Source organism: Mirounga angustirostris, unplaced genomic scaffold, assembly GCF_029215605.1.
Source record: "Mirounga angustirostris isolate CCGP_5_RB_7025 unplaced genomic scaffold, mMirAng1.0.hap1 SCAF_14, whole genome shotgun sequence".
NCBI lineage: Eukaryota > Metazoa > Chordata > Mammalia > Carnivora > Phocidae > Mirounga > Mirounga angustirostris.
Window position 1 is genome coordinate 92,608,124 of NW_026991722.1, and position 15,608 is coordinate 92,623,731.

The 15,608-nt window shown below is 55.1% G+C and overlaps 1 protein-coding gene across 1 annotated transcript; it reads right to left on the reverse strand.

Moving 5' to 3' along the window:
* Positions 1–3,880: 3,880 nt before the first annotated feature.
* Positions 3,881–6,229, reverse strand: LOC135362471 (uncharacterized). The gene is made up of 2 exons (XM_064577705.1): positions 5,457–6,229; positions 3,881–5,258 (listed from the first exon to the last, which is right to left on the reverse strand). The coding sequence occupies exons 1-2, from the start codon at positions 6,227–6,229 to the stop codon at positions 3,881–3,883; spliced, it is 2,151 nt and encodes a 716-aa protein (XP_064433775.1).
* Positions 6,230–15,608: the final 9,379 nt, after the last annotated feature.

A 15,608-nucleotide genomic window follows, 5' to 3' on the forward strand; every position in this document is an offset into this window, starting at 1 on the left:
GGGCTCCCCATGTGAATTAGCTATTATAATACCTTGCTCATGTTCATCTGTCCAGAGTTTGCAGTTACATTTACAAGCAGCTTTGCTGTTAGTGACCTTCAAGCTTGAAGTTAGTCCTCTTGACTTTAGGTGTCATTGAAAAGACCCCTCGATGCTTTGTTTTGGGGTTTTGGAGGCATCGGTAGGTTTAGCTTGTATTTGTAGGACCCAGGTCTCTATACATGCATTTATGTCAGGTAGATTTCTAGAAGTGTAATTGTTGGGTTAAAAGGCAAGTGCATTGAAAACCTTGATAAATAAAACCAAATTGCCGTCCAAAAAAGAAACCAGTCCCTGGATTAGGGTGCTTCCTACTGCACTGTGACTTGCTCTTAACTGCAAGGTCTGCAAAACCCTGTGTCCATATAAGCTGGCATCCACAGGTACCAGGGGCTAGAACACCAACGTATCTTTTTGGAGGACACAGTTCAACCCAGAACAGAGCAGTTTTCGTACAACAAAGCTGTGGCCTCTACTCTGAGACCAGGACAGCATTTCCTAAGTTGCTGGTGGCATCCTATAGACAGCGGCTGTGTAGGCATCACTGAGAATTCAGCGTGCATCCATCTCTGGACAAGCTTCACTGCCCTGCTGCAGCCAGGGGTCATGGGCGTGCCCTTTGTCCATCTGTCTGGTCACAGCTTGAGCGGTTCTTGTCCTTATTTGCTGAGTATTCCAGAGGAGACCCGGGACCCAGAGCCCCTGGCCCCCTGGCCTGCACTCTGGCTGCTGCAGCCCTCCCCAGACTAATTAACCAACAAATTGACGGGAGGGAGAATGTGAGCTGGGCATCTCTGTGTGCATCCTGGTGTGGGTTCAATTCTGAGATTCAGGGCCTGGCTACCACCATTCATGTTCCACAGGGTGTCAAAATGTCAAATGAGCACCTGCCCTACCCTAGGCCCGCCCTTCATTGCCACCTGACATTGGAGGGACCACGGGGCTTCCAGCTTAGGTCTGAGTCAGGGCAGAATAGGGGTGATCTGGCATGCAGAGCACTCACTGCACGCCCCGCCCCCAGTGAGGCTGCCACAAACCTGGGTGGGAGATGCCCTGGAGGGCCAGAGGAGATGGGGCTCACCTCCAGGGGGCACAGCCACTGGGGTGGACAGGTCTCTGTGGCAGCCCAGGTGTGCATGGAGAGGGGTGGCCCATGGAGAGCTCCTGGGCTTTGGGGACTTGCACCCAGTGTGGCGATCAGGGGGGGCTTCACAGAGGAGGAGCCATTTGAGATAGGTTGTCAGGGAAAAGGGATTTCACCGAGGACACAAGGGAAGGTAAGATTTACAAGGGCCCAGCAAAGCTAAATGTTCAAGGAGTGGGAAGAGCGAGGTGTTCCCAGGCCAGCTGACCCCTGTCTCTTTCCACCTGTAGCTCCGAGAAACACTGGTGCTATGACGTCATCCTGACGGCCTACAACATCATCGGCGAGAGCCCAGTAGCGCGCCCGTGGAGGTGTTCGTCGGCGAGGCTGGTAAGCTCCGGGTGCCCCCGCCTTCTGGGAGGCCTGGCCTGGCGCTCTGACGGGCTGAGCAGCGTGCCCATGTTGAGGAGCATGGTGCCTGTGCGAGGCTAGGAGGCTCCGGCGTGGGTCAGCGTGGGGAGGGGTGTCGGAAGCGCCGGCGGGCACCTGCGGGGAACACGGTGGCATCAGTGGTGTCAGCGGCGGCAGCAGTAGTGCTGGCCGTCAGTCGGAGTCAGCGTTCGGCAGCAGCGGAAGCTCCCGGCAGCAGAGGCAGCAGCCGTATGAGCAGCGGGTGGCGGCAGCGGTAGGTGCCGGGATAGTGGGCGTCGGTATGTGGCAGCGGGAGGCGGTGGAGGCAGGGGCGGCAGGAAGCGGTGAGGCACAGGCAGCTGGCGCCGCAGGCAGGCAAGAGCCGGCAAACGGCAGGCAGGCGGCAACAGGAAGCGGCCACAGCGGTGTCAGGCGGCGGTGGCAGGAAGCGGCGGAAGATACCGGAGGCAGGCGACGGGGGAAGGTGGCAGGAGGAGGGAGGCTGCAGTGGCGGCCGGCAGTGCGGCAGCCGGTTCCAGGTGCCAGCGGTAGGCAGGCGGAGGCGGCAGGTAGGAGGTAGCAGGTGCAGGCTGCAGTAAGCAGCGGCTGGCAGGCAGGCCACGGCAGGCAAGGGCCGCGGGTGGTGCCAGGATATAGCAGGGGGCGGCAGCAGGCAGTCGGCGGGGGCAGGCAGGCGGCAGACAGCAGCATTAGGCAGACGGCAGCTGTGGCAATTGGCAGGTGGCAGCGGTAGGCAGGCGGTGCCGGCAGTGGTGGGGGTAGGCAGGCAGCGTTGGCATGCATCCTCAGGGTTAGGTAGCTGGGCCCGGTGGAGCCAGGCTGCAGCAGCAGACGGCGGTGGCAGGCGGCGGCAGGATGCGGAGGCAGGCAGGCGGCCACGGATGCCAGCGGGCAGCAGGCGGCGGGCGCACGCAAGAGCGGTGGTTGGCAGAAGGCAGGTGGCGGCGGCAGGCAGAGGTAAGCGGCAGCAGGGGGCGGCAGTGGCAGACGGCAGTGGTAGTACTGACTGGTGGCGGCAGCAGGCAGGCGGTGGCAGGCGGCGGTGGCAGCACTGGTGGGCAGTGGCGGCAGGCAGCGGCATGCAGGCGGTGGCAGGCGGCAGCGCGCAGCAGGATAGGTGGCAGCGGTGACAGCACCAGCGGGTGGCGTCTGCGGCTGCAGCGGCTGCAGGGGCGGCAAGGGCTGCAGGGGCGCCAGCTTTGGGCAGCCCCGGGTCATTGGGCGGCAATGTGTGGCAGCCTCAGCAGCAGGTGCCATTGGCTTCAGCCGGAGTCACCGGTGGGGGAAGCAGGCACTGCGATAGGGGCGGGGTCAGCAGCAGGCGGGTCAGCGGCGGCAGCGTGAGTCAGCGTGGGGAGGGGCGCCGGAGGTGCCGGCGGGCATAGTCGGGTTACGCGGCGGCGTCAGCAGTAGTGCTGGCGTCAGTCGGCTTCAGCGTTGGGCAGCAGCGGAAGCTCCGGGCAGCAGAGGCAGAAGCAGGAGTATCAGCAGCGGGCGGCGGCAGCGGTAAGTGCCGTGTTAGTGGGGCCTGTCAGTATGTGGCAGCGGGAGGCGGTGGAGGCAGTGGAGGCAGGGGGCGGCAGTAAGCGGTGGGGGCAGAGAGGCAGGTAGCGTCAGGCAAGTGTGGTGGGCGGCGGCGGTAGGCGATTGCAGGCGGCGGCAGGAAGCGGTGGCAGGCTGTGGTAAGCAACGGCAAGCAGGCAGGCGGCCGCGGCAGGCACACAAGTGCGGTGGGTGGCAGAAGGCAGGTGGCGGCGGCAGACAGAGGTAAGTGGCAGCAGGGGGCGGCAGTGGCAGACGGCAGTGGTAGTACTGACTGGTGGCGGCAGCAGGCAGGCGGTGGCAGGCGGCGGTGGCAGGCAGCAGCAGGCAGGTAGTGGCAGTCGGTGACAGGTGGCAGCGGGCAGCAGCAGAGGTGGCAGCGGTGACAGCACCAGTGGGTGGCGTTGGCGGCTGCAGCGGCTGCAGGGGCGGCAAGGGCTACAGGGGCGCCAGCTTGGGGCAGCCCCGGGGCATTGGGCGGCGGTGTGTGGCAGCCTCAACAGCAGGTACCATTCACTTCAGCCGGAGTCACCGGCGGCGGAAGCAGGCGCCGCGATAGGGGCAGGGTCAGCAGCAGGCGGGTCAGCGGCGGCAGCATTGGTCAGCGTGGGGAGGGGCGCCGGAAGCGCCGGCGGGCATAGTCGGGTTACGCGGCAGCGTCAGCGGCGTCAGCGGTAGTGCTGGCGTCAGTCGGGTTCAGCGTTGGGCAGCAGCGGAAGCTCCGGGCAGCAGAGGCAGCAGCAGGAGTATCAGCAGCGGGTGGCGGCAGCGGTAGGTATCGGGTTAGTGGGGGTCAGTATGTGGCAGCGGGAGGTGTTGGAGGCAGTGGAGGCAGGGGGCGGCAGTAAGCGGTGGGGGCAGGGAGGCAGGTAGCGGCAGGCAAGTGTGGTGGGCGGCGGCGATAGGTGATTGCAGGCGGCGGCAGGAAGCGGTGGCGGGCTTGGGTAAGAAGCGGCAGGTAGGCAGGCGGCGGCGGCAGGCAGGCAAGGGCGGCGGGCGGTGGACGGAGGTAGCAGGCGGCGGCGGCGGCAGGGGGCGGGGGCAGGCAGGCTGCGGCAGGCAGGTGGCAGACAGTTGCAGGCAGCCTGCAGCACTGGGGGAACGCAGTAGCCGCAGGTGGCAACGGGCAGTGGCGGCAGGAAGCGGCGGCGGGCAGGTGGTGGGGGCAGGTAGTGGCGGCCGGCAGGCCCCGGCTAGGGGCAGGCAGGGGGCGGCGGTGGCAAGAGGTGGCAGACGGGGGCAGGCAGTGGTAAGCGGCGGGAGGAAGCGGCGGCAGGTGGCAGGGCCAGGCAGCAGCGTTAGGTAGGCGGCAACGGTAGGCATGTGGTGGCAGTGGGCTGCCGTGGCGGGTAGTGGTAAGTGGCAGCAGGCGGTGGTAGGTAAGCAGCAGCAGGCCGTGGCGGGCTGCAGGCAGCAGGGGCCAGGCAGGAAGCGGCGGCTGATAGTCGCAGCCGGCCGTAAGCGGTGGCAGAACGCGGCGGCAGGCGGCAGGGGCAGGTGGCAGGGGGAGGCGGGCCGCAGCGGCGGCAAGCAGTGAGGGCAGCAGACGGCAGCGGCGTCAGGCGGCAGCGGCAGGCGGTGGGGGCAAGCGGGCTGCAGGGGGCAGCGGCAGCAGGTGGCGGCGGTAGGCAGGCAACATTGGAAGGCATCGTCGAGGTTAGGCAGCGGAGGCGGGTGGCAGTAGCCGCAGATGGCAACAGGCGGTGGTGGCAGGAAGCAGTGGCAGGCGGGTGGCGGGGACAGGTGGTGGCCGCAGGCAGCAGTGTTAGGAAGGCGGGAATTGCAGCTGTTGTCAGGCGGCAGTAGTAGGCATGCGGTGGTGGCGGAGTGCGGTGGCGGGCGGTGGTAAGGAAGCGGCAGTGGGCTGTGGCGGGCAGTGGGCAGTGGGGGCAGACAGGCGGTGGCAGGCAACGTCGGCAGCGGGCTGCAAGCGGCCGCGGTAGGCAGGTGGTGGTGGTGGTGGCGGCAGGGTGCGGCGGTAGGCAGCGGTAAGCGGCGGCAGGGGGTGCGGGCAGGCAGGCGGAGGCAGGGAGACACAGGCAAGGATGGCGGGCGGCGGCAGGCAGGGTTGGCAGACAGGCGGTGGTGGTAGGTAGTAGCAGGCAGCCCCGGCAGGAAGCGAAGGCAGGCGGCAGTGGCAGCAGGTGGCAGCGGGGGCAGGCTGTGGTAAGCAGTGGCTGGCAGTCAGGCAGCCACAAGTAAGGGAGGCGAGCGGTGCGAGGAGGTAGCAGGCGGCGGCGGCAGGAAGCGGTGGGACGCAGGCAGCTGGGGCGGCAGGCAGGCAAGCCCCGGCAAGCGTCAGGCAGGCGGCAACAGGAAGCGGCGGCAGCGGTGTCAGGCGGCAGTGGCAGGAAGCCACAGGAGACAGCGGAGGCAGGTGGCGGGGGAAGGTGGCAGGAGGAGGCAGGCTGCAGCGGAGGCAGGCAGTGGGGGCAGTGCGCTGCTGGCGCCAGCGGTAGGCAGGTAGTGGCAGCAGGTAAGAGGTAGCAGGTGCAGGCTGCAGTAAGCAGCGGCTGGCAGGCAGGCCACGGCAGGTAAGGGCCGCGGGTGGTGCAAGGATATAGCAGGCGGCGGCAGAAGGCAGGCGGCGGGGGCAGGCAGGTGGCAGACAGCAGCATTAGGCAGGCGGCCGTTGTGGCGATTGGCAGGTGGCAGCGGTAGGCAGGCGGTGCCGGCAGCGGTTGGGGTAGGCAGGCAGCGTTGGCATGCATTCTCGGGGTTAGGTAGCTGGGCCCGGTGGAGCCAGGCTGCGGCAGCAGACGGCGGTGGCACGCAGGCGGACACGGATGCCGTCGGGCAGCAGGCTGTAGGCGCAGGCAAGGGCGGTGGGTGGCAGAAGGTAGGTGGCGGCGGCAGGCAGAGGTAAGCGGCAGCAGGGGCGGCAGTGGCAGACGGCAGGGCTAGTACTGACTGGTGGCGGCCGCAGGGAAGCGGTGGCAGGCGGCGGTGGCAGCAGTGGTGGGCAGCGGCGGCAGGCAGCAGCAGGCAGGCGGTGGCAGTCGGTGGCAGGCGGCAGCGGGCAGCAGCAGAGGTGGCAGCGGTGACAGCAACAGCAGGTGGAGTCTGCAGCTGCATCGGCTGCAGGGGCGGCAAGGGCTGCAGGGGCGCCAGCTTTGGGCAGCCCCGGGTCATTGGGCGACGGTGTGTGGCAGCCTCAGCAGCAGGTGCCATTGGCTTCAGCCGGAGTCACCGGCGGAGGAAGCAGGCGCCGCGATAGGGGCGGGGTCAGCAGCAGGCGGGTCAGCGGCGGCAGCGTGGGTCAGCGTGGGGAGGGGCGCCGGAAGCGCAGGCGGGCATCTTCGGGTTATGCGGCGGCGTCAGTGGCGTCAGTGGCGTCAGTGGCGTCAGTGGCATCAGGGGCGTCAGGGGCGGCAGCGGCGGCAGCAGTAGTGCGGGCGTCAGTCGGCTTCAGCGTTGGGGAGCAGCGGAAGCTCCGGGCAGCAGAGGCAGCAGTGGGAGTATCAGCAGCGGGCGGCGGCAGCGGTAGGTGCCGGGTTAGTGGGGGTCAGAATGTGGCAGCGGGAGGCGGTGGAGGCAGTGGAGGCAGGGGGCGGCAGTAAGCGGTGGGGGCAGGGAGGCAGGTAGCGGCAGGCAAGTGTGGTGGGCGGCGGCAGGCAGGGTTGTCAGACAGGCGCCCTCGGTAGGCGATTGCAGGCGGCGGCAGGAAGCGGTCGCAGGCTGTGGTAAGCAACGGCAGGCAGGCAGGCGGCGGCGGCAGGCAGGCAAGGGCGGCGGGCGGTGGAAGGAGATAGTAGGCGGCGGCGGCGGCAGGGGGCGGGGGCACGCAGGCTGCGGCAGGCAGTTGCAGGCAGACTGCAGCTTTGGGGGTAGGCAGTAGCCACAAGTGGCAACAGGTGGTGGCGGCAGGAAGCGGCGGCGGGCAGGTGGCGGTGGCAGTTGGCGGCGGCTTGCAGGCCACGGCTGGAGGCAGGCAGGGGGCCGTGGTGGCAAGAGGTGGCAGACGGGGGCAGGCAGTGGTAAGCGGCGGGAGGAAGCGGCGGCAGGCGGTAGGGCCAGGCAGCAGCGTTAGGTAGGCGGCAGCGGTAGGCATGTGGTGGCAGTGGGCTGCCGTGGCGCGTAGTGGTAAGTGGCAGCAGGCGGTGGTAGGCGGCGGTGGTAGGTAAGCAACAGCAGGCGGTGGCGGCCTGCAGGCCGCAGGGCCCAGGCAGGAAGCGGCGGCTGATAATCGCAGCCAGCCATAAGCGGTGGCAGAAAGCGGCGGCCAGTGGGGGCAGGTGGCAGGGGGAGGCGGGCCACAGTGGGGTCAGGCAGTGGGGGCAGCAGGCGGCATTGGCCGCAGGCAGCGGAGGCAAGCGGGCTGCAGGGGGTAGCGGCAGCAGGTGGCGGCGGTAGGTTGGCAGCGTTGGCAGGCACCGTCCAGTTTAGGCAGCGGAGGCTGGTGGCAGCAGAGGAGGTGGCAGGTGGCGGGCTGCAGGTGGCGGCGGTAGACAGTGGTAAAAGGCAGCAGGGGGTGCAGGCAGGCAGGCGGAGACAAGGGGATGCAGGCAAGGGTGGCAGGCGGCAGCGGCAGGAAGCGAAGGCGGGCAGGTGGCTGGGGCGGTAGGCAGCGGTAACTGGCAGCAGCTGGCGGGGGCAGCGGCCCGGTGGTGGTACGGGCAGGGTCAGCGCTGGGCAGCCAGCGCCAGCAAGCAGCAGGCGGCAGAAGGCGGCAGCGTGGGCCAGCCATGTCGGCAGTCAACAGCACCGTCTGCGATGGGCAGCGGGTGTCAGTGGCGGTAGCTGGGGGCAGTGGCAGTAGCTGGGGGCAGTGGCGGTATGGCTGGGAGCAGAGGGAGCCGGGGGCAGCGGCGTCCTTGGAACCCTAGCATGCTGCGGTTCTGAGGAAGACGTGCCCCTCAGCCTGGTATCTGCAGGGGACACAGGGGGCCACCCAGGACCCAGAGGCCGAGCCTGAGGCGGAGTGCCAAGTCCTGCTTCCTCCCATTGGGGAGGCCAGGTGAGTTCGGCCTCTGCCCTGGGCCTGAGCTTCAGTCTCTCCATCTGTAAAGTGGGCAGAACAGCAAAACTTTAGGGTTACGGTGCAGATTTAACGTAGGTAATGGGTTTCCTCTAGACTGGTTCAGAGTACAGGTTGTCATTCCTCTTATTCCACTTCCAGCTGTGTGACCTTGAGCAAGATAGGTAATCGCCAGGCCTCAGAATTCTCATCTGAGAGATGGGCCTGCAACGAGGACCTATATAGGCTTGTTTTGGGGATTTAGTGAAGTAGTACACAGAACCCATTTCCAAAGTCAATGTAAATCATGGTTCCTGGCACGAGATAAGTGCAGTATGAATCTTTGGGATTAAAATCACAGAAGTATTAGTTATTGTTATTGCTAGCACCGGGGAAGGAACACCGTGATTGCCATCCTCATGATTATCATCGTGAGTTAATTGAGGAGCTGCTCTGTGCCTGGCGCTGGCTAAGCATTCTACACCCTTTATCAGTTTGCACATCTCCGTGGGCTAGGATCCTGATAGGCCTCTGAGTCTTAGAGACGCAGATAGTGCTTGGAACCAGATTTCAAGCCCTTGTCATTGCAGCTCCAAAACCTGTGCTTCCAGCCTCTCCATGATTGGGGCGTATCCGAAACCCTCATGCCTCTCTGCTTGACTCTGCACCTTACAGCTTAGAATAGGGCCTAACACAGAGGAATACAGAGGGATAAGTATTCTCTATTTCTGTTACCGTCGTAGTCTTTATTCACTCGCAGTGTTTTATGGGCACAGGTGTAATGGCGTTGGTTAGTGATTCAGATCAAGAGCTGACAGACCATCCCAACTGAGAGAAATGAGACCCATTTTATGTGCTCCTCTCCCCCTAGAATGACGGTCAAGAGACAGTGATGACTCAGAGGTTGTCAGTGAGTTAAAGAAGTTGGCTGCAGCCGCAAGAGCCTGAGTAGACCGCAGCGGCGACCTTTGGTAGCATCTCAAAAGACACCTACACGATGGAACATGCCCAGGGATTTGGAAAACCGGTAAGGCACTTTCCATACACCCTGCCTTGTTCTTCCTCAACTTCTTCAGTATCTCCCAGGAACTCCCTGCTTCTTCCTGTACCCCTAAGCGGGATGCAGTGCCCACTGCTCTGGGTAGAGAGGAGCCCAGCACTTTACATGCTGTTCTGTGCACGCACTCACCAGTGTACAAAGCTCTCCTTTAGCCTCTGTGAGGAACAGGAGGGCAGTTTCCCGCACAGATTTGGGCAGGTCCCTGCACTTTCTGAGTCCCCTGAACAATGGTGTACGGCTTACCTGTTTAAATCCAGTTTTGTCTTGGAGTGTTTTACAAGACCTTTTCCTTAGGATAACTTGTAAGATCACTCTCTTTACAACTTCGAAGCTTGTAATACAGTGTTATTAACTATAGCCGCCATGTTGTACGTTACATCCTGTGACTGACTTACTTTATACCTGTAAGTTTGAACCTTTGACCCCTGTCACCCATTTCACACCCATCCCCCTGCCTGTCAACCACCAATCTGACTGCTGTATCTTTAAGCTCAGTTTTTTGGTGTTTTTAGATTCCATATAAAAGTGTTGTCATAGAGTATTTGTCTCTGACTTCTTTCAGTTAGCATCGTGCCCTCAGGGTCCATCCATGTTGTTGTAAAAAGAACGATTTCGTTTTTTGTTATGGCTAAAGAGTATTGCAGCGTCTACATACACCACATCTTCCTTATCGATTCATCCCTCCGTGGACATGTAGGTTGTCCTCCTGTCTTAGCTGTTATGAATAATGCTGCAGTGAACATGGGGGTTCAGATATCTTTTCAAATGGGTGTTTTTGTTTTCTATGGCTAAATGGCCAGGAGAAAAATTGCTGGATTGTAGGCTCGTTCTAGTTTTAATGTTTTGAGGAGCCTGCATACTCTTTTCCACAGTGGATGCACCTACCTACATTCCCACCAACAGCTCACTGGGGTTCCCTTTCGGCCACATCCTTGCTAACATGTGTTATTTCTCATCTTTTTGATACTAAGTTTTCTAACCAGTGTGAGGTGCTATCCCACTGTTGTTTTGATTTGCATTTCCCTGATGATTCATGATGTTGCGCATCTTTTCACGTCCCTGTTGGCTCTCTGGATGTCTTCTCTGGATAATGTCCATTTGGATAATCCTCCCACTTTTTAACCACTTTGTTTTTTGCTGTAGTTATTGAGTGTAGGAGTGCTTTATATGTACTGGATACTAATCTTTTTTTTTTTTTAAAGGATTTATTTATTTATTTATTTGAGAGAGAGAATGAGATAGAGAGCATGAGAGGGGGGAGGGTCAGAGGGAGAAGCAGACTCCCTGCTGAGCAGGGAGCCTGACGTGGGACTCGATCCCGGGACTCTGGGATCATGACCTAAGGCGAAGGCAGTCGCTTAACCAACTGAGCCACCCAGGCGCCCCTCCATACAAATTTTAAAGATTCTTTGCCTTATGTCTGTAAAACGTGTTTCGAATTTTGGTAAGAATTGCATTCAATCTCTAGACGGTTTTGGGTAGTATAGACATTTTAACACTTAATTCTTCTAATCCATGAGCATGGAATGTCGATTTACTTGTGTTGTCTTCCGTTTCTGTCCTTAGTGTCTTACACTTTTCAGTATATAGGCTTTCACCTCCTTGGTTAAATTTATCTTTAAGTGTTTTTTGTGGGTTTTTTTGATGCAGTTTTAAATATGATTTTTTAAATTTATTTTCCTGTTCATTATTAGTATATAAAAATGGAACATATTTTTATGTACTTTTTATCCTGCAACTTTATTGAATCTGTTTAAGTGTTTTTCATGTTGTTTTTAGGGTTTTTTTACATGTAAAATGTCATTTGAATATAGTGACCGTTACTTCTTCCTTTCCAATTTGGATGTATTTTATTTCTTTATTTTTCTTGTGTAATTGCTCTGGCTGGGATTTCCAGTAGTATAATTGACCGTTGTCCATCGTCACTTTGAATTGTGTGGTCCACTTAATACATTTTTTATTCAGTAAATACAGGCATTGCTTGTAAAGGTATTGTCCTTTTGAATTTTTTTTTCTTTTAAAATGATTATTTATATTCTACTAACTTAACATACAGTGCAATATTGGTTTCAGGAGAATTCCGTGATTCATGACTTGCTTACAACCCCTACTACTCATCATAACAGTGCCCTCCTTAATCCCATCACCCAGCTAGACCATCCCCCAAACACCTCCCCTCTGTCAAATCTCTGTTTTCCAGCATCAAGAGTTTCTTACAGTTTGTTTCCCTCTCTGTTCTTTGTATCCCCCCTCCCATTTGTTGATCTGTTTTGTTTCTTAAATCCATAGGAGTGAAATCACATGGTATTCGTCTTTCTCTGACTCACTTATTTTGCTTAGCATAATACACTCTAGCTTCATCAGGATTTTTTTTTTAAATAATTTATTTATTTCTTTTTCTTTTTTTTTTTTTAATTTTATTATGTTATGTTAGTCACCGTACAATACATCATTACTTTTTGATGTAGTGATCCACGGTCCATTGTTTTCGTATAACACCCAGTGCTCCATGCAGTACTTGCCCTCCTTAATACCCATCACTGGGCTCACCAATCCCCCCCACCCCCCTCTAAAACCCTGTGTGTTTCTCAGGTCCATAGTCTTTCATGGTTCATCTCTCCCTCCAATCCCCCCCCCATTTTTCCCTTCCTTCTCCTAATGTCCTCCATGTTTTTCCTTACGTTCCACAAATTAGTGAAACCATGTGATAATTGACTTTCTCTGCTTGACTTACTTCACTTAGCATAATCTTCTCCAGTCCCATCCATGTTGATGTAAAAGGTGGGTATTCATCCTTTCTGATGGCTGAGTAATATTCCATTGTATATATGGACCACATCTTCTTTATCCATTCGTCTGTTGAAGGGCATCTCGGCTCTTTCCACAGTTTGGCTATTGCGGACATTGCTGCTATGAACATTGGGGTGCACATGGCCCTTCTTTTCACTACATCTGTGTCTTTTTGGGCAAATAACCAGTAGTGCAATTGCTGGGTCATAGGTTACCTCTATTTTTAAGTTTTTGAGGAACCTCCAAACTATTATTTTTTGACAGAGAGAGACACAGCAAGGGAGGGAACACAAGCAGGGGGAGTTGGAAAGGAAGAAGGAGGCTCCCCACAGTCTTTGGATCCAATGCGGGGCTCGATCCCAGGACCCTGGGATCATGACCTGAGCCGAAGGCAGACGCTTAATAACTGAGCCCCAAGCTCCATCAGGATTTTCTTAATCACACTCTTTTTCTCTAGCTTACTCTGTTGTAAGAATACAGTCTATAATACATATAACATTCAAAATATGTCTGAATCAAATCTTTGTGTTCCTGATAACTTTTCTGGTCAACAGTAGGATATTAGTAGTTCAGTTTTGGGTGACTCAAAAGTATTCTCAGATTTTCAACTGCACAGGGGTTGGCAACCCTAATCCCTGCATTGTTCAAGGGCCAACTGTATGTTGAATAAAAGTGGCGAGAGTGTGCATCCTTGTCTTGTTCTTGATCTTAGGGGAGAAGCTTTCGGCTTTCACTCTTGCATAGGACGTGGCTTCTCAGGTATGGCCTTTATTAGGTTGAGTTACATTCTCTGTATACCTGCTTTGTTGAGAGCTTTTATCAAAATGGGTGTTGCGTTTTGTCAGATGCTTTTTCTGCATTGGTGGAGAAGATCATAGGATTTTTACCCTTTGTTTTGTTAATGTGGTCTATTTCTTTGATTGATTTGTGGATGTTGAACCCCCCATGCATCCCTGAAATAAATCTGACTTGTTCATACTTCTTCCTGTATTGTTGAATTTCGTTTGCTGTTATTTTGTTGAGGATTTTTATATCTATGTTCATCACAGATACGGGTCTGTAATTTTCTTTTCTTGTGGTATTTTGGTAGGGTTTGATAAGGGCAATGCTGGCCTCCTGAAAGGAGTTGAGAAGCATTCCTTCCTCTTGTATTTGTGGAAAAGTTTGAGAAGGATTGGTATTCATTTTTCTTTGAAAATTTGGTAGAATTCACCAGGAAAGCCATCTGGACTCCTGACTGTTGAGAGGTTTTTAATTACTCATTTTGTTTCCCTACTGGTAATTGGTCTGTTCAGAATTTCTGTCTCTTCATGATTCATTCGTGGAAGGTTGTGTGTTTCTTGGAATTTATCCTTTTCTTTTGGATTGTCAAACTTGTTGGGGTGTAATTGTTCACAGTAGTCTCTTATGAGCCTTTGTCTATGGTATCAATGGAAACATCTCTTTCATTTCTGATTATGTGTACTCATTCTTTTTTTTTTACCTTGAGGCTAGCTGAAAATTTGTCAGCTTTTTTCTTTTCTTTCTTTTTTTTTTTTAAAAGATTTTATTTATTTATTTGAGACAGAGAGAATGAGAGAGACAGAGAGCACATGAGAGGGCGGGAGGGTCAGAGGGAGAAGCAGGCTCCCTGCTGAGCAGGGAGCCCGATGCGGGACTCGATTCCGGGACTTCAGGATCATGACCTGACCCGAAGGCAGTCACTTAACCAGCTGAGCCACCCAGGCACCCTCAGCTTTTTTCTTTTCAAAGAACCAGCTCTTTTGTTGATCTTTCTATTGCCTTCATAGTCTGTATTTGATTTATTTGTTTGAGATGTTACTTCGTTTCTTCTATTAAATTTGGGCTTCCGTGTTCTTTTTCTGGTTCCTTGAGGTGGAAAGTTAGGCCGCTTATTTGAGACGATTCTTGTTTCTTGATTTACGCCTGTATCACTATAAACTACCGTCTTAGAACCACTGTTTTTTAATTTTTTTAATTTTTTAAAAAATTTTATTGTTATGTTAATCACCATACATCATTAGTTTTAGATGTAGTGCTCCATGATTCATTGTTTGTGCATAACACCCCGTGCTCCATTCAGAATGTGCCCTATTTAATACCCATCACCAGGCTAAACCATCCTCCCACCCCCCTCCCCTCTAAAACCCTCAGTTTGTTTTTCAGAGTCCATCATCTCTCATGGTTCATCTCCCCCTCCAATTTCCCCCCCTTCATTCTTCCCCTCCTGATATCTTCTTCTTCTTTTTTTTTTTCTGTTTCTTAACATATATTGCATTATTCGTTTCAGAGGTACAGATCTGAGATTCAACCGTGTTGCACAATTCACAAGGTTTACCAGAGCACATACCCTCCCCAATGTCTATCACCCAGTCATCCCATCCCACCCCCTACTCCAGCAACCCTCAGTTTGTTTCCTGAGATTAAGAATTCCTCATATCAGTGAGGTCATTTGATACATGTCTTTCTCTGTTTGACTTATTTCGCTCAGCCTAATGCCCTCCAATTCCATCCACCTCGTTGCAAATGGCAAGATCTCATTCCTTTTGATGGCTACATAATATTCCATTGTATATATATACCATTTCTTCCTTATCCATTTATCTGTCGATGGACATCTTGGCTCTATCCATAGTTTGGCTATTGTGGACATTGTTGCTGTAAACATCGGGGTGCACGTACCCCTTCGGGTCCCTACATTTGTATCTTTGGGATAAATACCCAGCAGTGCAGTTGCTGGATCATATGGTAGATCTATTTTCAACTTCTGGAGGAACCTCCATACTGTTTTCCAGAGTGGCTGCACCAGCTTGCATTTCCACCAACAGTGTAGGAGGGTTCCCCTTTCTCTGGATCCCTGCCAACATCTGTCCTTTCCTGACTTGTTAATTTTAGCCATTCTGACTGGTGTGAGGTGGTATCTCATTGAGGTTTTGATTTGGATTTCCCTGATGCCGAGCGATGTTGAGCACTTTTTCATGTGTCTGTTGGCCATTTGGATGTCTTCTTTGGAAAATGTCTGTTCATGTCTTCTGCCCATTTCTTGATTGGATTCTTTGTTCTTTGGGTGTTTAGTTTGATAATTTTGGATACTAGCCCTTTCTCTGATATGTCATTTGCAAATATCTTCTCCCGCTCTGTCGGTTGTCTTTTGGTTTTGTTGACTGTTTCTTTCGCTGTTCAAAAGCTTTTTATCTTGATGAAGACCCAATAGTTCATTTTTGCCCTTGCTTCCCTTGCCTTTGGCAATGTTTCTAGGAAGAAGTTGCTGAGGCTGAGGTCGAAGAGGTTGCTGCCTGTGTTCTCCTTTAGGATTTGGATGGACTCCTGTCTCACATTGAGGTCTTTCAACCATTTGGAGTCTATTTTTGTGTGTGGTGTAAGGAAATGGTCCAATTTCATTCTTCTGCATGTGGCTGTCCAATTTTCCCAACACCATTTGATGAAGGGACTGTCTTTTTGCCATTGGACATTCGTTCCTGCTTTGTCGAAGATGAGTTGATCATAGAGTTGAGGGTCTACTTCTGGGCTCTCTATTCTGTTCCATTGATCGATGTGTCTGTTTTTGTGCCAGTACCATACTGTCTTGATGATGACAGCTTTGTAATAGAGCTGGAAGTCCGGAATTGTGATGCCGCCAGCTTTGCTTTTCTTTTTCAACATTCCTCTGGCTATTCGGGGTCTTTTCTGGTTCCATACAAATT